The sequence below is a fragment of the Pelmatolapia mariae genome, linkage group LG18, assembly GCF_036321145.2.
Source record: "Pelmatolapia mariae isolate MD_Pm_ZW linkage group LG18, Pm_UMD_F_2, whole genome shotgun sequence".
NCBI lineage: Eukaryota > Metazoa > Chordata > Actinopteri > Cichliformes > Cichlidae > Pelmatolapia > Pelmatolapia mariae.
In genome coordinates, this window is record NC_086243.1 from 22,996,633 (window position 1) to 23,022,265 (window position 25,633).

Sequence of the window (25,633 nt, forward strand, 5' to 3'; positions counted from 1 at the left end):
TTTATTCCACGACATGTCAAATATTTTACATGGAACAAAGAGGAGCGAGAGTGTTTCTACCAGAGAAAAACAGGCACCTGAGGTTAAATATTTCACATCCCCAGAACATTATTTTAACAGAGTTGTAAGTGTTGTGGATGCAACCTGCTGAGCCTTTGTTCATGTTCATTTAACGATGCGCTCACACTACTTCCACACACACTTTTAATTTGTACACATGCTCAGCAGGTTAAAAAAAGAAAAAAATTAAAATCATTGATATCTGATTCACTCAAACAAAAGTAAAATAAAATGCTTTACAGTTCAGTTTTAAATAGGTAAATTGGTAAGATGTACTGCTCACTCACTCACACACCATCGCTGACTATATAAAAGCAAGAGCTTAAGACACGAGTGTTACATGGCTACAGATCGTACTTTAAAACAAAAATTATTTAAAAAATAAAATGAAATACTTTTTTGGCCATAAAAATACAAAATAAGATCTTTCTCAAATGTACAAACGTGGCCAAACGTCTTCACTCTTTCAGCATGCTCTAGCAGGACGGTGTATACATTCATCAAACATCAGCTTTGTTTACAATTATTTCTTTACGCACGCACACACACACACGGTCATCCTGAAGTCTTCTCACAGCTCCGTCTGTGATTCCAGACTCGCCCGATGGTCTGAAGTTTAGGGTTAAAGAAAGATTTCCTTCTCTTTTTTCTGTTTGGCAATGTCCTTGGGGAAAGGAGGTGGAGCTGGTGGAGAAGTGTCGCTGCTCCTCCGTCTGAGGTTCTGAGGCATCTTCACGTTCTGGACAAATGCTGGAGGACTGAAAGTATCTGAAGGAAGAAAGAAGACAAATCCAGCACTCCAGGGAAATAAAAGCTCAAATTCAGTGGTGTTTATTACTGAGGCGGCAGTTTGTACAGGTGTAGCACTGCAACCCACTGCAGTGACCACATTTCTAATTTTATGTCCCTCCTGTTTATGAGACATGAGAGCAGGATCTCATTATTAGGACCTCAGTCACGTCCGTTCTGTGCCACTAAACTGAAAAGGTACAAACTCTCCACAAGAGGGTGCTGCTCAGTCATTCGTGAACTAAGGATGAACACTACAAATACGATCATGGGCGTTTCCACTCGTTGCTTTTACTCTTGATAGATTTCTGTATAAATGCAAGGTGGCCCGCATCATGTTGCAGGTAAACTGCTGTCCTGCAGGAACTACATCACCATTTGTGGAGGAAGTTTTGCTTCAGATCTTTGCGCTTTTGGCTGGACTCTGAATACAACTACTTAATGTGATGTGGATGTGGATGGCTGATTCTTCACAGTTATTGGCCATCACAACCAGATTACAGAAGTTACAGGAGTAACTGCCAAACTGAGCACACTCACACAAAATGAACATCTCTCCTGTCTTATTGCAATTTTACTGCCGTGTTAACACAAAGAAAGTTGCTTGGAAGATGGCAAGTGACTGCTAGTGGTCGCAGACCTGGTCTCAGTCTCATTTCAAAGGCAACGAGTTCACAAGTTCAGTGCACACAGTCACAATAATTCTAGTTAAAAAATACTTACAAGTGAAATACTGAGGAGTCAAATCTGCTCCCTCCATCCAGTCTTTTAAATCTAAACTTAAAACTTGTTTATACTCTCTGGGATTTGAGTCTGATTTGCTCATTGTGTCTCCTGCAGCTTTTTCCAGCCATGACTGTGCACGTTTAGCACATACTGAGATCTATTTTACTTATTTCTTAGCCGACCAAGTAAAAAAAATTTTTTTTTTAATTTTTCTCCGGTTGTACCTTTATTTATGATCCTTTGAGGACTGGTTTTTCTCTGGGACCTCAGACTTCCTCCTTCTTTCACCGTCACCTGGATGGGCGCCACCTCGCTCAGGTCTATGGAGGCTGGAATTAGAAACACAGGAGTGAGAAATGGTTTCAGTTCACAGCCATGTGGTGTAACGGCTGGCCTCAGATTAAGTGTTGATAAATAGTTTTCAGTACTAATATTTGAGAAAAAACAAAAGTATCTGGATGTAGAAGATAGTTTCTTCCTGATATTAAACTTCAGGTTTTAAACGTTAGCCTGTTTCCTGACCTGCGCTCTGGGTCCTCTTGTGGGTTTTCTTCTTGGAGACTTTGTCTTTCACCTTGTTAGTAGTCACCAGTTTTTGGGGGATCTGCTGCTGCACGGGTACAGGTTTGAGCGCCTGGTTGGTGGTGCTGACCAGGTTGGAGGGCAGGCTGGGTTTGGCCGGGTGTATGCAGATGCTCTCCCTGCGTGGTGGAACTTTTGGGGGGATTTCCAGAGAATCGAGCGGTTTTGTGGAGGGCGTTGAGGTCAGAGTGCCTCCATTCACTGTGCTTCCCCTGAATGACGAGTACATCAAACACTTCGGAGGGAAAAAATAAATAAAAACGCAATTTAAACCAATTTAAATTTTCTTTCACATTTGAATTTGCCTTGGTGTAATGTTTCCTCACTAGATCATACTTGGAGATTGTATTTCCTTTTGTTTAGCTCAGTGGACACAAAAAATGGCCACATGAATACACAATAACATCGTTAATGGTGATAAATGTGGCATTCATCTAATTCCAATCCCATTCCTCACCTGTGTGGGATCGTCGTAGCTTGACATGAACCTCTTCTTAAATTTATCCAATCGCTCCTGGTCGTGATCCAGGCGCTCCTTTTCTTTTTCTAGTGATCTTGTGGTCTCCCTCAGTCTCTCCAGGTCCTGCTGGTATTCTTTTTTCTGCACGTCGAGTTCGGCCTTCTCCTCGCTAAGCTTCTCCTCCAACTTCCTGCACTCCTCCTCCTTCTGCTTCAGCTGAGCCTCCTGAACCTCCACCTGGCGCCTGAGCCGCTCCTTCTCCTTCTCCCAGTACTGTTGCTCCTCTCGAAGCTGCGCCTGCTGCTTGCTCAAGCTGTTGAGTTCCTCCCTCTGCTTTTCCAAGCTGCGCTGCTTCTCGTACTCATACAAAGCGTTGCTGAAGGTAGCGGCCCGCTGGTTCTGCGACTGGAAAGCGTGCTGCAGCGCGTTCTGGCTGTCCTGTTGAGCAACGATTGCCTGCACGGTGGAAAGTTTAATTTAGCCGGCTGATACCAAACAGAGAAACATCCGAATTTAAGATAAGCTGCTTTACTTTTAAGCTGTAGAGCCTCTGCCCGAGCATTATCACCCTGTCATAAACCTGTAAAGAGAAAAAAAAACCCAAAAGGGCAAAAAAAGTCACATTTATTCATGAATAAAACAGAGGAAACGATTGCAGTAACTAAGACGATAGATATGAGATTTTAACCTCAGCCTCGGTTAAATGTAGCAGCGAGGCATCGTGGGGTTCTTCATCAGCCTGGAAGCAAAAAAGAAAAAGCACAAACGGTGTAAATGTTCATGTTTCACCACAGGATGGACGTCAGGTTCTCACATCGTCTCACTTCACTCACAGACTGTTCTGGGCCTTCGGAGAAGTACTGCCGCAGCAGCTGGTCACTAAAGCTGTGGCTCATATCCGGGGGACTGAACTTTTCAAGGTCATCAGCTTCTTCGCCGTCTGAGAAAAACAAATCCTCTCATCATTCACATTCGATGTCACTGCAGGTTTTGGATGTCTTTGTTTTTAGCAGATCATGAGTTGTGGTTATGGTACGTTTGAAAGAAGCGTATTGCCGATCTTTGGATGTGAGACCAGTTGTGTCATGCTCACATCAGCTCTAATCGGTACAATCAAAAACTATGTAACAGGGAGTCGACAGATTAAAGATGGCACCACACACTTTCACCGATACTTCCATCAGGTAACTGAGAAAAGTACAAAGCTGTATGAAAACAGCTTTCCATTCACTGATGTCACCACAAGTTAAACATGTCACAGCTTTGATTCTGCATTAGCTGTATTACTTTAGTATACATGTGCTATAAGATCCACACACAAAGCAGGACAGTACTTCAGTCTTACATTTCCAAGTGCTAGCTGCAGATTTACTATCTGCCACTCCTCCCCGTGCGTTACTCTCATCCACGGGAGCGTTTGTGTTGCTCGTCTTCAAGGCAAGCAGGTTTTGCAGGATTTCCACTGACAAAAGAAAAAGAAACAATTCTTTAATCTCTTCCTTAAAAGATAAGATCACTGCTGACTCATGATTTAGTGTGAGACGTGAATTTCAGTTTTCCTTCAGCATACGTCTCCTAACTTAAAAACGTAGCTGTTTTCCAGCAACACCACACAAAACAACCGGAAACTACAACAAAACTGAGTCCACCTCCATCTCAGTCGCTCCCTCACCATCGTCGATGGCTGTGTTCAACAGCATCTCCCGCTGCTGGAGGTCGTTGGCGCTTCCTACGAGATGCAGTCCATCATAGGGGGTTTCCTGTCCAGTCACATGTTTATAGAGAGCAGCAAAGAGCTGCTGCTTCTCTGTCAGACTTTCCTTTATGCGGTCGTCCCTCTCCTTAAGATGAACTAAAGAGCAGCAGAACAACAACAAAAACACTTTTTTTGCACCATTAAAATAAATCAATCAATCAGTGAAAACCTTTTATTCAGAGAAAAAAAATAGACTTAGCACACAGTGACTCTCGCTTTGTACACTGAACATTATAACAAGGAGAGGAAGGAAGAAGGTCGTTTTCCACACTCTCTGATCTTCTGGCTAGGACAGGTTGAAAATGCATTTTAAAAAAACAACAACTTAAAATCAGTTAAAAACTGGCAAATCTCCAAAACAATTTCCAAAAATGCAATTTTTAAATCTTTTAAATCCCTTTCCTTTATGAAGATGTATGCAGTAAAATCAGGTAAAGTTTTCCTCAAATTAATTACTGCAAAAATGTCACACCGGAGGATTTGCCGAGCACAAAAGTGGCCGACGTTCTCGGCCGTCTTACCTTGAAACCTTTGCAGAGTAGTGATCATTTCATTGTACTGCACCTCTTCCTGATGACTGAAAAACACAGACAACTTACTCAGTATCCACTTTTATGTATCATTTGTAATTAGAATTTATTAATTTTTATGTGTACAGGGACGAGAATGTGACGTGAAACATGCCACTTTAACACATGCACAATTGTCAATAAGAAATAATCTGTACAATAAATAAAAACACTAAGAAATAAATGGGTATGATCTCACAAAGACAACAAAAGCTGGCTGATTGGCTGCTTTAATGCTTTAACGTTCAAGTCTTTAGTAAAGAGACACCACACTTTGATCAGGGAGATGTTAACCGATGGCCAGATTTAAAAACAATTTAAATAACTGACTTGTTTTTAAATTTAATAGGCAGGCTTTCACTCACCATGTTTTAAGAAAAGGAATTTGTTTCATTTAGAAATAAAATGCATCAAATAAAATCCATCTATATCTTATCCTGGTCAGGGTCAGTCTAAACAGAGATCAACTTCTCCCTGGAGAAACTGGAGGTTTCTTCCTGTTAAAAGGGTTTCTTTTCTTCCCACGGCCACCAAGAGCCATCTCAAAGGGGACTGTCTGATTGTTGGGGTGTTCTGTGTATTACTGTAGGGTATTTACGATATAAAGCGCCTTGAGGTGACAGTTGTAGTTTGGAGCTATATATAAATAAAAGTGAATTAAACTGAATCACTGTCTCCAGCAATGATTCCATCCTGATCTCCTGGAAGGACACGCCCAAAACATCTCACTTAGGAGGCTATTTAATCAGTGATGTTACCAAATTCTGAATGAAATGTAACATTTATACTGACTAACTTGCTAACTTGCTAACTGGAAGGAAGCCAGAAAGGATAGATGGGTGGAGTGAAGGGTGAATCTGACTGAACGCTACATTTTCCCAGGCAAGCGTGAGCGAGAGTCTACAGCAGTGGTCCCCAATCCCAGTCCACAAGGGCCGGTGTCCCTGCAGGTTTTAGATCTCACCCTGGGTCAACACACCTGAATCCCATGATTAGTTCATTACCAGGCCTCTGGAGAACTTCAAGACATGTTGAGAAGGTAATTTATCCATTTAAATCAGCTGTGATGAATCAAGGACACATTTAAAACCTGCAGGGACACCGGCCCTCGTGGACTGGGATTGGGGACTCCTGGTCTACAGCGTTCTACTCCCCAAGGACACATGGTCTAATGCTTTTATTTTTCAGGGCTGTGTCCACTTAATACTATACTATACAACTTTATAACACTTATTAATAAAAAGCATAGCATTATTAAGGCACTGCAAATTATTTAATCCCAACACTAATCATTAGCCAATGAGCTTCCCTGGATAAGCCTCCTGTGTGACTCCAATAACCAAAGTAGAATTGATCTTTAATTGAACACACTGATACTGAGCCTGCAACAATTTTTCTAAATCTTCATTCTAATATTTAGAGGTGACTCGAGCAAAACTCAGTCCCAGAGACTAAATTTTGGTTACACATTTACACATGGTGACATATGTTGAATGCGACACATGTAAACAGAAGCAAACAGAGAACGTAACGGTGCATTCGCAGGCAGATGATAAAATCAAAATTTATAATAAATGTTTTTGCTGTATGTTTGATGATGTTTGTGCAAACTTTTGTTCAGACTGGTCCACCCATCAAGGAGGACCTGGGGTACATAGAGATCTATTGATACTACGCTATGGTCATTTTAGTGAGATGACCTCATACCAAAAACTGCACTGGCTTCCTTTTTCCAGAAACTACATCCATCGTTGGAACGTTCTTCCTAGAAGCACTCGGCTTACCGTTCCAACGCTTCTCGTATGATGGCCCCCCATGTGATGCGCTCCTCTCGTGAGGCCATGTGGATCTCATACATCTCCGGCAAGCCGACGGTGCGTGCACAAATGAGGAAAATAGCCTTCTCCTCCATGGCCACTTCTCTGACTATCAGTCTTTCAAGGGAGATGACTGGAGGTTTGTTATCCTGCACGAGGCACAATCATAAACACCGATCTTATTATTAAATACAGTGAAACCTTTTATGTATAAATGATACAGTAAATGGTGTGTAAACAGTGTCAGCCGTTAACATTTGAGGAGAACTCACAACAGCAGCAAATACGAACTTCTGGTCTTTCTCTTGTAAGAGAAGCAGCACATCTGACAGCAGCACAGCATGGACGTCTGCAGGGGGAGATTAAAGCTGCTCAGCATCAAAACAACACAAGCACTTAATGCTGTGACTCAACAGGACTGCTCATCATCGCTTAATGACATAAAAGTAGTTTTACCGGTTGTCGGATTGTTTCGGATTTTCACAAAAGCCACACTGAGAAGTCAAAGTGGTAATCCACTGAGCACTCAATCCTCAAAGTTTCATTAAAATCACACCGGAGTAAACACACGCTCACCTCAGTTTACCGTCTGACCTCTGCTGATCGCTTCACAGTCACCACTGCATTTTGAAAACAAGGCGTGTCCAAGTTATGTGTAAAGCATAAGTATAAATATAGACACATGAGTGGAAATCTGTGGGAATCTTCATGTGCGTCACACTTGGCTGAGACGTGTGACATGCTCTTTGTATTATTACACATTTCTCCCCCCCCATCTGAACTTAACTCTGTGGCAATATCTCAAAGGCAAGAGCCGCACAAAGTGAATACGACACTAATAGATGTTGCTGTCAGCACGAGGAAGTAAAACTGTTTCACAAAGCTCTGTTTGAACTGTAAGCAGCAGGCTTTAAAGTCTCTATTATGCTCAGAGCAGCTTTGTATGACTCACAGTTCAAAACAATCCTCTTATATTGAGCATTTACAGTCTTTTTCTTTTGTTTGTTTTATTTTGCTGCTCTCAATGGCTCAAGGCCTTATAAAAACCTACACAGGTTCCGTCTTAAGCACGTTGAGTTTACATATAATTAAATGTGCTTAAGACGGAATACAGATAAAACAGCCATTACTAGATATAGCGTCACTGAAAGTGTTTGATTGTGACACCTTTTGTCTGTTTGAGTTTAAGTTTGATCTTTGATATGTAACATGTGTGAGCGTTTTATTTAACATATGCTCCTGCGTTTTAATTTTGCATTTGATTTTGTTCATTCATTTATTTAAATACCATCAACTTGCTGAGGACTGCAGCTGAAAATGAATCTGTGTGGCTAAATTTTATTTATATAAACATAAACACAAATATCATGCTGAACCAAGAGAAGCAGAAAGAATAAAAATGAGGAAAAAGCCAAAAGCTCAGGTTTCAGGCTGCTCTTCAGGGATCACCTGCACATACTTCTACCTTTGTCCTTGTTTAACATTAGACCTGCTGGTTTGTGATCTCATATTACAAGCTCAGCAGCTCGGCTCGAAGATCAAAATGTCTTAATAAACTATTGTCTCTCTGCACAGTCTACAAAATGTAAAACATGTACATTTATATCATATAAATATATAACTAAGAAAAATAAAATGAAGAATTTATCCCAACAAATCAACATTGAAAACCAACATTTTCATTGAGAACTTTTATCCTTTTCAGGTCGGGACTCAGGAAAACTGACCGGTCCGTCAGTCACTGTTTACACTTTGAATATTTAGTAAAACGCAGACATACACAGACGTACGTCAACAGTCATTAGAGCTCGTCACACACCTTTCTGTTTACCAGATGACTTCCAGGTGACCGCGCCTTCATGCACCAGCTTCCTGTTGCCCTGGATCAGATCCTCCCTGCGGATGACCTCGCCTCCGTTCAGCCGCCCCACAGATTTTGGATCCAGGCGATAACCAATCTCTCTCACACGAGCGGCTTTCTCATAGTCTTTGACCTGAGCGTTCACCTGGGCGATGGTGTTTTTGATGCACTCCAAGGCTTCGCTCAGAGACCTGTGGTCGTCTGTGTCGGCTGTAAGGAGCGAGAAATAAACGATCCAACCACATTTATTTCTTTTTAAAACCCTGCAGCCAGCAAGGTGAGCAGATTTCAGTAATTTCAGCTTGTAGAAATGTTGCTGAGTTAAACACTGAAAGTCTCTTTAAGGTGGCTGTTGAGATTTTACCCTCAATGTTTTGTAGGAGTCGCTCCACCAGCACGGGATACTTTGTGATGCGCTGAGTCACCAACAGTAAACAGTCGGAGATTCCCAACCTCCGCACCAGAGGCAGCTGACCTATTTTCTTATTTATAAAAAATAAAATAAAAACAAAGAAGTTTCATACATTTTAGAAACTTGATCAAATGTGTTACTGTATTTGCTTGTTCAAGAGATTACATTAGAGTACCAGATGTGTGACTGCCCTGTATCATTCATTTAAAGAGAAAGTCTCAAACAGTGTTTGACAGTAGACAGCAAGACAGAGAAAGTGATACACGCAACATTTTCAAGAATAAGAAGCATGCCGCTTTGTGTGGTTACAAAGAAATACACTGGTCAAAAACACTGAAATACATCAGATGTCAATGAGAAAAATAAATAAATAAATAAATGTACTGGATATCTATATCTATGCCGCATCGTTTGATAGGAATGAAAACGATCAAATTGCAGAGGAGCTGAAAAAGCGAAGCTCCATTGCAGTACCTGAAAACTCGTACTTAGTAATTTGCATGGTCCCCACATGCTTGTATGAATGCCGGATAACGTTGGGGAGTGCTCCTAATGAGATGACGGATGGTGTGCTGGAGGATCTCCTCTAACATCTGGACCAGGGCATCCGTGAACTCCTGGAAAATCTCAGGTGCAACCTGGTGACTGAGAGATGACATCCCAGGGGTGTTCTTTTGTATTTAGGTCAGGCGAGCATGTGGATCAGTTATTGGTATCAATTCCTTCATCCTCTGGGAACAGTCTGCGTAATTTTGCCACATGAGCCCGGGCACTGTCGTGCACCAGGAGGAACCCAAGACCTACAGCACCAGTGTAGGGTCTGGGAGGTCCAAGGATTTCATCCTGTTACCTATGGCATCAGGACTGTAGAAGTCCGTGTGTCTCTCCATGGATATGCCTCCCCAACCATCACTGACCCACCACCAAAAGATCATGTTGAACAGTGTAACAGTCAACATAATGCTCTCCACTGCTTCTCAAGACCCTTTCATGTTTGTGAACACTGAAACAGTGAAATTCTGGTACTCTATGGCAAATGTCAATCAGGCTCCACAGTGCTGAGCAGTGAGGAAAGGGCCCACTAGAGCATGTCAGGCCCTCAGCCCCCCCTCCCCCAGAGTTTGCTTTTGATTGTTCGGTCAAAGACGTTCACACCAGTGTTCATCCTCTCCCTCCTTGCATAAAGGAGCAGATACTGGTCCTGCTGATGAGTTAAAGACCTTCTTCGGCCCTGTCCAGCTCTCCCACAGTAACTGTTTATCGCTTGGAAAGTCATTAATGCTCATGAGACACTGCAAACCGCCTCTGCTACTTTACTGGCCAGATCAATGTCCCACAGTTTCATCTGACTTGTTCCTATACTCTCATTAAAAAGTGTTCCTTTATTTATTTATTTAAACATTGTATAAGTTGAATAAAAGAACGCAGCTGACACAATGGTTCCTGTGACCTGATATTGTAAACACTTGATCTAAATTTAAGGATAAACAAGGGGGATCTGCTCTTGTTCTTCAGCTAAAACTAAGACTTGATGCAAACAGCGAGTGTGGATTTCTTACTCTGTCGAGGGCCTGGAGCCGCTTGTTGTTCTGGATCAGATCTTTGTAGATGCGGTCGGCTTCTAAGCGATGGCCACAAAACATCCCGTAACAATCCACCATCCGTTCTCCTATTGAACCTGAAAACTGAAATAATTCAGGGGGGGGAAATGTATATGAAGGCGTTAATACTAACAATGATGTGCTGAATTCATGCAAAAACATTTTCCTGGTGTGTGGATGCTGGAAATAAAAGATTAAAAAAAAGGACATTGCTATATGCTGATGTGCTGACTTGCATTAAGATTTCACAGATCTGTGAGTTTACCTAGAAAACAACAACAGGTGTAGGCGTTTTAATAAACATGGACACTCTGTGTTAGCATCGAGTTACACTGGAAAAAGTTTTTCATACACTGTGTCAGAAGCAGAGGTTAGAGAATGAAGACTAACATTTCTACTTGTGTGAAAAATGAAGAAGAGACAGAAAAATTCAGATCAGAGCTTTCCTTCTTGCTTCCCAGCTGACCAATGCCTGTAAAAATCAGACGTGTCTGGATTTGCCCAACAACAAATTCAACTCACAGAAGGATGCACTTAGACAGCTCTACGGGTTAAGGCCAATGAGCTCAAGGTCAGTGAGCTCCCAGCCTGGCTCCAGGCTGTGGCCTCTATTGCCTGGGACAGCAGGTCTACTTACTCTCACCTGCGGCTCACCTTTGGGTACTGACCTATAGAATAAGACTGAGTAATATGAGCAGCAGAACTGAGCTTCCTCTAAATAACACCTGTGGTCTCATTTAAAGACAGGGTGAGGATCTCTGTCATTTAGGAGAAGAGCAGCTAGTCCTCCACACTGATGACAGCCAGTTGAGGTCAGGCATATAAGAAGATTACCTATCCCACATGAGCATTTTTGACCCACTCCCCATCTACTTTGAGGGCCTATAATAGTGTGACACTGTGTGGATTCTGATTTTTCACTCAGGAAATGTGTTGATAAATGGGGAGCAGGAAAAAAAAGTGTCTGTGTGGGAATGTGACGTCAGTGGCATTGCATCATTCCTGCATCAAACACGGCCATCTGTAGCTTCTCAGTGTTTCAGGCATACCAGCCATTCCTCTGGATCAGCGGTCCCCAACCCCCGGGCCTCGGACCGGTACCGGTCCGTGAGTCGTTTGGTACCGGGCCGCGAGAGTTGAGGCTCAGGTGTGAAATGTATGGTTTTCAGGGTTTTTATCGGTTTTCAGCGTTATTTTGTTATCGTTTTTATCGTTAACTCGGTTTTCCTGGGTCTTTTCACGTGTGTTATGAATAAATCTTCTTTTTTTCGGTACCGGTACTAGTTTTATTTTGTTGTATTTATCCGTGACACCTTAAAGGCCGGTCCGTGAAAATATTGTCAGGCATAAACCGGTCCGTGGCGCAAAAAAGGTTGGGGACCGCTGCTCTGGATGACTCTACGGTTCACACAAACACAGGCGAGCTGTCTCAGATAAAAAGAGTGATGCGCATATTTAAAATATGACTATGATCTATGCGAGGAGGAAAGTAAACACGTTTTTAGTGTTTACTAAAGGTTTTGCTGCTTTGGCTCTGTACGCCACCACAGTTGGTTTTAAAAATCAAACAGTCAATGAAGATGGGATTGAAGTGCAGACTTTCAGCTTTAATTCAAGGCTTTTACAAAAAAATAACATCATCAACTTCTTAGGAATAGCAGCCACTCTTATACACAGTCCCCCTTTTTCAGAGGCTCACCATTACTAAGACAATTTTAAATATGATGGTTGTTTTAAATAGATTTAAATCCTTTGCACTCGGTGACTGCTTGTTTCCTCCCTTCAGATGCTCTTTATTGCTCTTTGTTTGTGGGTCTCTGCCTTCAGTTTTGTCTTGAGTCACTGAAAAACTGCCCTGTTGGGTTGAGGTCAGACTCATTTGACTCATTTGCGCACTGAAGAATATCTCATTTCTTTGCCTTAAGAAAATATTGGGTTTCCTTTGCTTTGAGCTTTGGGTCATTATCTATTTGCACCGCGAAGGTGAACATCTGTTCAGTTTTGCAGAATTGGGCTAAATATGGGCAGAGTGAAGAGCCCTGCGCGCTTCACAATTCATCCTGCTGCTTCCATCATCTGTCCAAAAAAAAAAAATCTATTTCAGAACTGTGCACGCTCTCGTTAAAGTAAAAGTCTAATCTGGCCTTCCTGTTCTTGTGGTTTTTACCTTGTTATAATCCCTCTATACCTCCATTCATGAAGCCTTCTCTTGTTTGTAGACCTTGATAGTCACTCCTACTGTGACTATCAAGGTCTGTCTGTGGTCTGTGGTTGTTAGGGCCTTTTCAGTTGCTGAGCTGGTCAGTGCATTCCTTTTTCAAGAATGAACCAGACTGTTGGTTTAGCCACTCCTCAAGTTTTTGCTCTCTGATAGGCTTATTTTTGGAATTGGAATTTAAATCAGGAAAAGTCTGATCCTTACAGGATGTTGAACAACCTGTTTATTCTCCAATTTCATGACCTTTTTCCCCTTTTGGACCTCTAACAAACTGCTTCCAGTTTCCTGAAAGTATTTTGAAGAAATCTCACAAGCCTGAGTGGAAGCTGACCTTACGCATCACTTTGCATTGCGTTACAATAAAAACTCCTAAAGCATTTTACCCTCAGGATGAGTAAATAATAAACATGCAAGCAGATACGGAGCACTGCTTTCCCACCTTACCTGAGAGATGAGGACATCTGCTATCTGTGATATTTGGTAGTTAATCGGGTTTCCTTCCTCCTGACGCTGGTTTTGGCAGATTTTGAGGCATTTGAGGAAGTGCTTGTGGACGATGAGTAGGGGTTCGATGCCCAGGAAGAGCCTCTTCAGCCGACCCTCTTCTATCAGCTGGGACTGCCTCAGCTCGTGCATGTAGACCCCGAGCAGGATTTTTAAGGTGTGCACGAGGTGCACCTCAGTCTTGATCAATTCTAGGAAGTACACGAAGAGAAAATCTCTTGATAAAATATTCTTCTTTCTCAACACCTACCACTGTGACTCTAAATGTTTCCCCAATGCAGCGTAAAAGACAGGTTCAGCAAGTCAAAGCAGCGTTCAAAAGCAGACAAGAGAATTACTAATGTCATCGTACTTATTGTCACAGCAGAAGTGTGTCTCAGCAAAAGGTCCTATGAGGTAAAGAGAGAATCCACCACCGCTGTCGTAATCATAATTATAGGCATTAGAAAGAGCTCTCAATTCAATGCGTGACTGACATGAGAAGATTCTGACACGCTGACAAACACAGGAATTTATGCGCGGTTATATTTTGACAGGGTACAGAAAAATACCCATAAAGAGGAAGACAGCATTCAACATTTAGGCCTCAACTTGATTCAGTATAGCTCAGCGTACCATAGATGATGTCTTGTCTTTTTATCTCCTCTTTGCTCAGGTTCTTTAGGTAGTTTTGGTCCACGGTCAGACTCCAGGAGTCTGCCTCCAAATTCTGGGCATCAGCTTCAAGCTCGAGTTGCAGCAGGGTATAATGGGAGTCTGGATGACACACACATACATACACACACACACTCGTGTTACATGAAACAAGGCTTGTGCTTTGTGGTCATATGAGTGTGTGTCAGTGATTCACTGCTGGTTACACAGGTTTTTTGAATCTGCTTTTAATAACTTTTCTTTACACAGCAACAGATTTAGGTCTTTTCCTTATTTATATACAACTGCAGAAAGTTTTAATTCATACAAAAATATTAAAAGTGAGTAAAACTAAGCAGCACTGGACTGTTTTAAATATATTTATGGACAAGAACAACAAAGACTATAAAAGGTATTTTCACCCAGGAAGTTTCCACCATTATTTTCCGACTGTGACAGAAGTGAGGAGCTGTCAGCAGCTCCAGGTCGTGCTTGACCGACTGACCTTCGAGGTTGATGGGATCAGTCAAGTCCTCACTGGAGAGCTTCAACCGATCTCTCCGGCTATCGGTCTCCTCCATCTGTGCCGGACTGGATCTAGTTGTTATGGAGTAAAATAAATCTCAACCGGTAAATTAAAAATGTGATGACAGCACAAAAATTATGTGCACACAAACTGAACACTTTTGCTTTGGCTGCTCACTGCTATTGCTTAATTTGGCAATTTCTACTGAGTGAAAAGAAAGAAAAAAACCCCACAAAGGAACAACGTCACAAAGAATAACACAAACATCACACAACTTGTGTGGTTAGGTTTGAGTTTCTTCACTAGAAAACAGCCTATTTATTGTATCAGGAGTAAAACTAAACCTGGGGACGTACACACCTGGGGCTTGTGTTGCTGTAAGAAGAGAGGGGTTGATTTTGGTGTTTTTGGGGGGGTGGCAGTCATGCGTGGACCGAGGAAGTTGGCTGAAAGGCCACTGTGGGCTGGGGGAGAAATACTCTCCCCAGGGCTGTGTGAGAGAGCAAAACACAGTCTGTGAGAAACATGAGCAGAAAAATGAGGACTGTTAACAGACTAAAGTGACAGGTGGTTAAAACACTGAATCTCTAGCAAATTTGCTGCATCACAAATGTCCCCCTGCTCCTGCTTTGTCACTAGCGGATTGCTGCTGTTACCCACAACTTGTTTGGAAGACTTCATTCCTGTCGGCAAACAGTCGCCAACTACTCTCTGAGCTGCCTCAAAGTAGAAGTGTGCAACTGAAGGCAAACATTCTTCATTTACTCCATTCACTCTATTGTTCATTGCAGATAACCCAATGGAAGGAGGCTTTCGATGTCGTGGTAATTCTCTGCCAGTAATTTCACGTAGCAACAGCAATTAAACCTCAAGCAACCACCAATCAACCGGTCTCCAGGTCTGTGTGACTGGAGATTAAAGCAAACTACTAGAATTTTAAATCTAGACAGAAACTTTATGTAGAATCAGGGCAACATGATACCTCTGAAGGTCACAACGTGATTGCTTATTGCCATGTGTGAAGCCAAAACTTAAACTCAAACACAAGTTTATCATTTTAGGGGAAATTAAGTAAAACATACCTTTATTATTCGTCTCTGAAATCTCTCTGTCCTCATACACTTACACAGAAAGACTTCCTACCAAAGAAAAAGAACAATAATGGCAGACAAGCGGTTACAAAACGAATCTAGCCTTGTGTAGAGGGAACTGGTTTAGCAAACTGTGACAACACAGCTCAAGTCAGACAAGCTTTCAGGCAGGCATAACTAAACGAAAAAAAAATTATGCAAGACAAGTGGAGCTGCACAAGTGATGTCATTTATTCAATTAACACAGGTACAGCAGCTGCAACATTTCCTTTTATTCTTTGAAGGGTCATTTCGCTCAGCATTTTCCTCCCGACTCAGAGATCTGCATCTCTGCAGGGAGATGATTGCGGACACATCCTTTTACACTCAGCTTTTCCTCGTCCCTCAAATGACTTTTTATCATATTCTTTTCTGTGACCCTGAGTGACTCATCTGCTTCTAATACTTCTGCCTCGCTTGTTTTCCAACTTAAGCGCGTCACCGTTTCCCTGAGACAAGGGGAGGGGGGGACAACAGAGAAAAGACACTTAAACCAGTGCACAGAAACAAAGGAGGGAAAAAAAAGTATATGGGGGCCTGCTGGCTGGCAGTGTGCGCATGCTAATGGGTGCTTAAGTGTCAGCGACAGCAATCCACTGGTCTTTGCATACACCTACATGTGTTTAATCAGCTGCAGCAGCAAAGCCTGCTGGAGGTCTGACAAAAGAATGAACAACGCAATGAAGAAAATGTTTAAATCTGAAAGGATGATGGGAGTAAACATTGAAAACAGTCACAATTTTAGCAGCAAAGATCTGTATTTTACTGGTTTCCCACCACACCCAAGCTTCATCATTTCACCGGACAGTTTAACGAGGAAAGGCAGTAGCTGTTCAAAGCCAGACACACCTAAAGCACACACACGTTACTAGGACACAACTCATAAACACACACAGCTCTGGCCTGCAAACTTCTGTCTCTTTTTTGGTAAAACAAGAAGAAATCTAAACTCATACTTGCAGCACACTCTTCAAAGAAGCAATTTCGGAGCCTCAACATTATTCTTTTGGCTGCCATCATGTTATTTATTTGTAGAACCAGAAGTGATCTTTAGGATACAGAGCTACAGCATGAGCTAAAGCTAACTTGCTTGGTTCGCAAGCAAGTTAGAGACAGTCAAAGTAAAATGGTAGGAAGGTACACCGCCTTTAACTTCTAACATTTTATATATCAGGACATAAGTATGTTTAACAAAAATAATCTGGATCTTAACAGGTCTTAAGACAGAAATACAACCTCAGATGAACTACAAAATGTGGCATATTGCACTTATTTCACAAAAAGTCAAAACGCAGAAGCATTGTGTGAAAAACTCAGTAACCCCTTACTGCTTCCACAGAAATTAAGAGTGTGAGACGTAGGTCTGCTAATAAAAAGCAACTCATTGATAATAAGCAGGTGTTAGCACCTCTATAAAAGAAGGTGTTTTTGCTAGCAATCTTAAAGAACCAATTGCTGCTGCCCATCAATCTGGGAAAGGCTATAAGGACATTTCCAAACAATCAAACTGCATCCTTCTACAGTGCAAAAGATTATTCACATGTAATAATGTGAATAATAATAATAATCTTAAGTTCAGACAGTGCAATGCTCAGAGAAACCGCAAAAAACCCCAAGAGCTCTCTCTCAGACTCTGGAAGTCTCAGTTAGCATGTTAAATGTTAAAGTTCATAAAAGTTCATGACAGAGTAATTGAAAAAAAAAGACTGAATACATTTGGCTTGTTTGTCAAGTTTGCCAAGAGAGTGAGTGCACAGCTGAGGTTTGCAAAACTGCATCTGAACAGATGTCCTTTGGACAGCAGAGATGTTTGGCTGTAAAAAAAAAAACAAAAAACAAAAACCCAAAAAACAAACAAACAAAAAGCAAACAAAACAAAAAAAAAACAACAACACCCAAACACAGCACATCAGTAGAGAGCTGAGGATTTGGGCACCTCGCAGTCACTGAGTGCACCATGATGTATACCAAAGTATTTTACCGTCAAAGAGTGAGGACATCTGCCCAACAGCTAAAGCCTGACTGAAAGTGGGTCATGAATGACTGACAGAGTCACTCACACTGATTTTTATGTTGTTGTTTTTTTCAGAATCCAGACCTCAACCCTATTGAAATGAATCTCTGCAAACCTCAATGAACTGAAGCAACATTATAAAGAGAAGTGGGCCAAAATTCCTCTGCAGTGATGTGAGAGGCTGATACGATTACTTCAGGTTACTGCTGCTGAAGGTGGCTCTACCAGCAACTGAATCACACACTGCATCTACATATTTGTTTATTTTTTGATTAATTAATTGGATGTACATAAGATGTAATCAGTTGTTGTTCATCTGAAGTTGTATTTACTCAATTTTAAGACCAGATAAGGGCGATATATTTTTTATGATGTCCACATAAATCAAAACAGTTACAAAACAAACAAACAAAAGTGAGAATACAAAGACAGCATCATGCCTTACTGTATCATGTTACAGCACTTTCTTTAAAGACCAGCTTTTAAGCTGCATGGCATATGGTTATCTATGTAGTGGCTGTATCATTCAACAGCTCGTTGAAGGCAGAAGCCACACCTCAAATGATTCACCCACATGGGGCGGAGAGGGGGCGGAGAGGGAGCAGAGCAGCGTGAAATACAGGTCATTCTCTGCAAGAAAAAAAAAACAAAACAAGACTGGCAAGTCTGCCGAGTATTCTGCAGAGGACAGAGATGGGAAAATACTGGTGAATGACGTGTTTGAAGAGTAGCTTTACTCAGACTTACAGCAGCATAGCAACAGGAGGACTTCTCCTGGCAAGACAACCCCAACAAGGCCACCCACAGCTGAGAGCCTGAGGAGGCCACAAATCCAGTGATTCATTTGCTCTTGGCCCTCATAAAACCCAAACAACATACATTTCACACATAACTACAGTAGAAAATATGATCAGAGAGAGAAATACTGCAGTGCTTGCTCTCTCGCGCAGCCTTGACACGCAGTTTACTTATTGACTAGAAACAGGGTGTTTTTAACTCCACTGTAGTGTGCTGTAATCGCATGCCAATGTGTTTCTGTCAGTATGAAGAGGTGAATCCGACCTTTACAGAGTCCTCAATGTGAGGCAGGAGCAAGAGCATGTGTCCGGATCGTGAAATGAGAGTCCCGGATAACCCACAGCACGGCTAAACCTTTAAATGTTACACCAACCTCAAGGCCTTCAGCTCCGTTTGTGGTCTGAATTTATAAGATTACAGCCGTTTACTGTATTTTCTCACCATTTCAAGCTGCCATTGGTTCACCTGAATTCATTAAAGTGTGTGAGACTAATTAATAAACCTCAGAAACCTTAAAGTACATTATGTGTAATTTTTAATATTTGAATGTACTGTAAAACAATTTAAAAAAACATTAGACTGATTATGCTGCTGTAACGCCTTTCCAACACTCATCTGCAGCACCATTAATGTCAACAAAGGGCCCTTTTAGCCGCTCCATTATTTTCTATAGCAGATGGATTACTATAATTGATTGAATAGACTTTACTCCAGATGCCCTTCCTTCACTAAATCTCGAGCCTGTAGTGGGACCTGTAGTACAAATGACTGGTGGGCAATACGGCCGCTAATCATCCCATGATATTTCAAGAAAATCTGTGATAAAGATAATATTGACGATATAGAAACAAAAATACTCAACATTATCAGCGCTCACAGCATTTATAAGTGCAAGTAAATGAATGGCCTTTTCTATTCTTCAATGAGCTACTGTCATTGATGACTCACCTAATACCTAATTTGAGGTGTGAACCTACTGAAATAGCAGCAGCATTACAATGCAACAGTAGGTCAATTCAATTTGACCTTCAATTCGTGTGCGGAGGAAACCAGGCAGCGCTTGTCACCTGGCCTATACCATCTCTACAGTGAAGCATGGTGGTCGCAGCATCGTGTCGGGGGGAAGAACTGGGAGACTAGTCAGGTTCGAAAGAAAGATTAATGTAGCAACGTACAGAGACGTCCTTGATGAAAACCTGTTCATCTTCCAACAGTATATAAAAAAGTCTCCGAAACAGACCAGCCGCAACTCTGAATGTCTCTGTGTGATAAACAACAGACACACATTATGCCCATATCTTGGTCTAAACCAATCACAGATAGCAACCTCTCAGATGCCCATGCCCAAGGTAAGATGTTCAGATATTGAGATGTTCAGTTCGAAGCCTTTGAGGCACTTTTAATTTTGTCTTTCTTTTTATTTTATATATCTTGAGATATTTTAAGTTTAAATTTCAGCTCAGTGAAGCACTTTAAGCACAAGAACTTTTTCAGTACCGTATTTTTCGGACTATAAGGCGCACTTAAAATCCTTTCATTTTCTCAAAAGTGTACCTTATGTATGAATTCTGGTTACGCTTACTGACCGCGAACTGATTTTATGTGGAACACGGCGCTCAAAAATCTGTCAAAATGTTTTAGTACGACTTTGGTAAGCTATGAAGCCACACTGCTTGATGGATTGTTGGAGCATTACGGCTAGTGGACCTAAGAAAAAAAGTTAGGCGCACCAGTAAGGAGTGGCTTCAGGACCACTCTAAATACCCCGGGTCGCCCAGCCAGAGCCCAAACTTGAACCAGACTGAACATCTCTGGAGAGATCTGAAAATGGACCTTTAGAGGTTCTGCCAAAAAGAATGGGAGAAACTTCGCAAAAATAGGTGTGCCAAACTTGTAGCATCCCACTCAAAAAGACTTGAGGCTGTAATTGCTGCCTAAAGGTGCTTCAATAAAATATTGAGCAAAGGTCCATTTAATTTATTCCATTTTGGAATACGGCTATAAACATGACAAAATGTGCTGCTTGATGTCACACAATAAGACTGAAAAAATATTTGCTACCTTGGATTATTATTTTATTTTATCTTTTAAACCAGCTGCTTAAAGCCCTGCTTTTCCACCATGTAAGCGCATCATCCACTGTTTACACTTCCTGTCATTATGTCATTATGAAGTGCAGCTAGTTGAATGCAGCTTGTAATGCACAGCAGAGTCATTTGTTTACATTTAGGCCACACATCACCAGCTGATAGTATCGCCTCTTTTGTAGCCTCGGTGTACGGTGTGTTTTTGCCAAACAAGTTTGTTGTTTCCAGTCTTCATCAGGAATGGATTTCTTGTAGAGCTGGGCGATATAAGATTTTTTATATCACGATATGTTTTTTTCATTTCAGGCGATAACGATATATATCACGATATAAGCCAAATAACTATATTTGTAAGATTGAAATGTGCCGTTGCTCACAAGTAAAATGTGAAATAATCTGCAGCATGTTTTGATTTAAATATTTATTTCCCATAATAAGTTCAACAGGGTAGATGTACTTAAGGAACATGAGACTTCAGTTTCAGATAAATAAAGGCAAATATTGCAAACTACACAAAAGGCAGCCGCTAAATTAAGTTTAAGTTTCAAAATAGAACAAACAAAACAGACTACTAAATTGTCAATTCCACTTAGAAACAAAATTTTAATTCTAAAAATAAATCGTAGTTCGTTTTACAGAAGAACAGACAAAATTGACTAACTTTTGTCAATATCAAATAAACTGAGAACTAAAAGGAAATTCTCAATCTCTGCTTGTTGTATAGCTTAGCTTTTCGAACAGTTTTAACAGTTACTTTAGTCTGACAAAAGCCGAATGACGAATTAGCGCTTTCAGTCAGAGATTGAGCATGCATCGGTTTATTGTATTTCCAGACTTGCTTTTGGCACAATTTACAGTGCCGAAAAACTACTCTGTTTTTTGTCAGACTTGAAATAGCCGAAATACCTTCACACTACGGAACTTCTATGGCCCTTCCGTTCGACAATCTCTCCGGCATTGGAACCAGCATCTGTTTTTTCTTCGGTAACCTTCGCTCACGCTCTTGGTTGATTTTTCTCTAGTCGGCAAACTCATTTCCTCCATTACCTGGGTGGCCCGGCTGCAAAAACAAATACACATGTGCGCCTTGGCACTTGTGCTGTACGTAACAAGTCACGTGACGCTGCGGCTGTGATTGGTTCAGCTCTGCGCTACTTAATTTGGATTGGCTGTTCTTTCTTTTCTTTTTTTTAAGAGGACAAGAGAGATGAGGTCTATCGCAATAGTTTAATTTTTCTATCAAGAAAAAGTTATTTCGCAATACATATCATTATCGTTCTATCGCCCAGCTCTAATTTCTTGCATACTTTGCAAAGTTCTGTGCTTTGTTGGAAATTGCTAAAGTAGCTCACTTTTTAGATACTAAAAAGTCATCGCAGGGCAACACACAACTCTTGCTATCAGACACGCCTGAGCTTTTTTCATTGTTGTGCAATACTGCAAATTTAGGTATTGATCTGATACAAGGAAAATACAGGGCTAGTACTGCCTATACCAATACTTATACTTTTATCTTATAAAGTCAGCTTATGTAGACGAGAGCAGTGTGTCATGATTTATGAGATGAATCATCAGTTTGCAAATTCTGAAAACATTTTAATGACAACTAAATCAGTTTTTTACTTTCCACAATTTGAGGTATATATTTTCATTAAAAAATAATAATAAAAATACGTTAACACAATTCAGTAGGCTACATACTAAAGGTAGAGGATAAAAAAAAAATAATCAATCTTAACGTGCCAATATTTGGCTCTATCCACCCACCTACAGTGCATACTGGGATATATAAACACATGATGATGTGAGCTTTATATCACGTAAAGATGTATTAATGATACGGTAAAAAAGCCCTTAAAAAGCAAGTTAACATACCCAGGATATTTTTTCTTCATCTGATTTAACCATGAAAAGTGCTTTACAAACCCAAACATCGCCGCTAACAGCTGCATTTTTCAGTTTGAGTGCACCTAGCCAAACAACATAGTGCTTTTTATTGCTAAAAAGACACAGAGTGAAAGTGGACAGTATATCTTCGGTTACTTAACATAAAATTCATTGTTGCAGCCAGGTGCAGATCAAAAATGGTCCCCTTAAACAGATTTTTAGTTTTATTGTCCTTATTTTCCTCTGAGTTACCAATTCTGTCACTAGTTAGCCAACATAAACTAAGTCTATTAGCCGCAACCAACCACATGACGTAGTTCAATATTGACAGAAATGGCGATAAACATGTTTTTAAAACTTAAACTTTAAGCATTTATTTCTTAAATCCAGCTTCACAGACAGTGACATCTATGTCAGTCTTCAAGAGCAGGTCTACATGATGTAAATTAGCCTATATATGATTAATGTTTCATGCCCTCTTTAAAACCTAAATAATAATCACATCCTGCACAGGCATCCATCTGGTTGTCAAGTGATGATGTACGAACTCTGCTTCCAGGTCATTGTCTTCAGCTCTAAGCTTTATGTACACGAAAACTTTGAAAGATTAACTTTTCAGTGAACTTAAACTTCCGGGTAAATTTGTGACGTCTATCATTTAATCCAATTTCAAGCGCTTCAACTTTACTCAGATAATAAAACTTAATATGCCACTTCTGTAATTTTCCTGCTACATTTGAACTCTTTCAGATCTTAATATGATTTTATTTTGCTCTTTAATGTTTGGTAATAATTTAGCATTCTGCCCTCATCTAAATATGGCCACTTCTGGCTTCAAAAAACCCAATGTTAGCCAATAAAACGCTAAACCTGAGGCTGCGAATACCAAAACAAATGGTGTAATGATATTGCAATGGCTACTTCCATCTTTTGTATACAGTCTATACTTCCAACTACAACTGTTAAGCTTTGTTAAGCAGACTTAGATTTTTCCTTTTGTGATTATGTTTGGTTTGTCTAAAATTCTTAGTTCAAACTTACATCTAAAGTTTAAATGGTTTCAGACCTGCATAAACACGTCTAATAGGCATATTTTTCAGAGGCATTATTTAAAAACCACACATACATTGTTTTTATTTTTACTGTTACAACTTATATGCTTACATATACAACTAGCTTCTTAATGCTCTCTATTTTTTTTAATTTTCTTTTTTTATCAGCCAAGGTTTAAAACCTTTTATGACTAGCCTACATTTCAGCGGACACCAAGATTTATCAGCAATTGTAATTTAGTTGACACTTGAGGTTTTTCAGTTGTATAAGATGAAATTTATGGATTTCAGTCATTTCAGATACATTTCTTATTGAAATTTACTTATATTTATTTTATGTTATTTTGGTCGACACGTCCTAATTTTAACGGTGCAGCTTTAACGGCAGAGCTCTACGTATCACTCCGCCAAAGGGAAAACGTTCCATTCCTGTGCGTTTTATTGGTTCGACGCTGTATATGAATATCACTCCGCGTATGGAATAACCGTATTTTTGTCAGTTTTTAACGGTTATGGATTAATATCACTGCGTAGCTAGTGACTTGACACCCCAAAAGGAAAGTTCAGAGAATGCTCTTAATTTCATAGGATAGTTAAACATGATAATGATAAACTCTCGAACTAAACTCCGACTACATTCTAATGTGAATGTGAGGAATGACAAGGTAAAGGTAACTTTAATTCAGTGCGTATGTTATTGAGGAAACTGTCAGAGTGAATTTGCTTTCACCGAAAGGAACAGAAACAGGTGTAAAGCCAGGAGAGTCAAGAGAGAAGGGATCGCCAACAGGTGACTGAACACGTATCCCAGCCTTGTTTATAAAGTTTATAACTCCTGTTTTTCCCACTACTTGGCATACGGAGCTGAAGTTATGCTAATTTAGCGACCAAATTCAAGACATTCATGTCGAGTCAGTTTTCCAGCTCACGTCTTCTTAAAACTTTTCGCGTTCGCGACGCAGCGTTGCGTTTTACGGGGTTAGTAAGCTAATTTAGCTTGCTACCGCAATCCCTTCATGCTTGTTAACTACTTCTATCCACTTGATGCTCATATGCTAAACAATAATAGTTAACTCCGAGAACGGTTTCATCTTACCTGCTCTTGAAATGAAGCCGAAAGAACGAGAAGACAGGTTTTCTGTTATTTCCAGGTAAAGGTAAGCGAGATCAATCTTATCTGTCAGCAGCGCCCGCTAAAAACAACAAACACAGAGGATGTCTCGAACAAGTGCACAAATAATAAGGAAAAAATGGAGCTGATGAGGGAGGGAGTGTTTTAAAACAAATCCCAGCCTCCTCTGTGTAAACCCTCCTTCCTCCTCTAAGCATTGTGGGAATGTGCTACTTCAGTAATACCTGATCTTCATACAGCAACTACCTCTACTCTCAATCCTTAAATGAATACAGACAGCTGGCATATGTTTCTGTTAGTTCTGCTGCAGAAACTGCAGAAAGAAAGAAACTCTGGTAGCCATTTTTAGTGAAGAACAACTGCTGTGAATAGTTACATGCTTTTATTTTGGTAAAAACAAGCACTTATCCTTTGTGTAGGTTCAATCAGTTGTTGCAGGTAGGAGCTCAATTAGCATGAATGAGACAGCATTTCTTTAATTTATTTTGCTTGTAAAAGCAACTGTCTTGAGGGTGTGTGTCTGTGCGTTTTTGGTAAGCTAATACTAACAGAAGTTATACTACACTCAGTGTCCAGAAGGTATTTTTGACAGAGGAAAGAGGACAAGGAGATTTGGTGGTAGAAAGAGGAAACTCAGTAAAGTTTTCAAAGGAAGAGCTCAGCAAAGAAAAAATGAGATGAAGGGAGTAGACAGGGGTGGTGGCAAAGGAAAAGGCATATAATGAGTTTAATGTGAGCCTGGACACTAAGGAAGGAGAAAAGGCAGAGGTCGAGCTGAAAGGATGTGCAGCTGGTTAGGATGATTGGATAGAGATGGAAGTGTACTAAGGAGTGAAGAGAGTATGCTAAGAAGATGGAAGGCGTACTTCGAGAAGCTGATAATTGATAAAAATGAGAGAGAGGAGGACAGAAGGAAGAAAGTTAGTGAATCAGGATGTGCAGAGAATTAGTATAGAGGAAGCAAGCGCTGCTATGAAGATGATGAATAGTGAAAGGCGCTTGGTTTAGATGACATACCT

At 40.7% G+C, this 25,633-nt stretch overlaps 1 protein-coding gene across 2 annotated transcripts; it reads right to left on the minus strand.

Moving 5' to 3' along the window:
- Positions 1–25,037, minus strand: arhgef18a (rho/rac guanine nucleotide exchange factor (GEF) 18a). 2 transcript variants are annotated; one of them, XM_063462603.1, is made up of 21 exons: positions 24,579–25,037; positions 15,597–15,653; positions 14,875–15,004; positions 14,494–14,585; positions 13,971–14,111; positions 13,296–13,546; positions 10,592–10,717; positions 8,985–9,102; positions 8,579–8,830; positions 7,032–7,108; positions 6,727–6,908; positions 4,895–4,950; positions 4,290–4,469; positions 3,963–4,079; positions 3,451–3,557; positions 3,306–3,356; positions 3,150–3,197; positions 2,615–3,073; positions 2,098–2,392; positions 1,800–1,904; positions 1–828 (listed from the first exon to the last, which is right to left on the minus strand). In XM_063462603.1, exons 4-21 carry the CDS (start codon positions 14,567–14,569, stop codon positions 683–685), a joined length of 2,787 nt encoding a protein of 928 aa, XP_063318673.1. In that variant the 5' UTR covers positions 14,570–14,585; positions 14,875–15,004; positions 15,597–15,653; positions 24,579–25,037; the 3' UTR covers positions 1–682. The 2 variants fall into 2 exon arrangements, with proteins under 2 accessions (XP_063318673.1, XP_063318672.1); XM_063462602.1 differs by lacking the exon at positions 15,597–15,653.
- Positions 25,038–25,633: the final 596 nt, after the last annotated feature.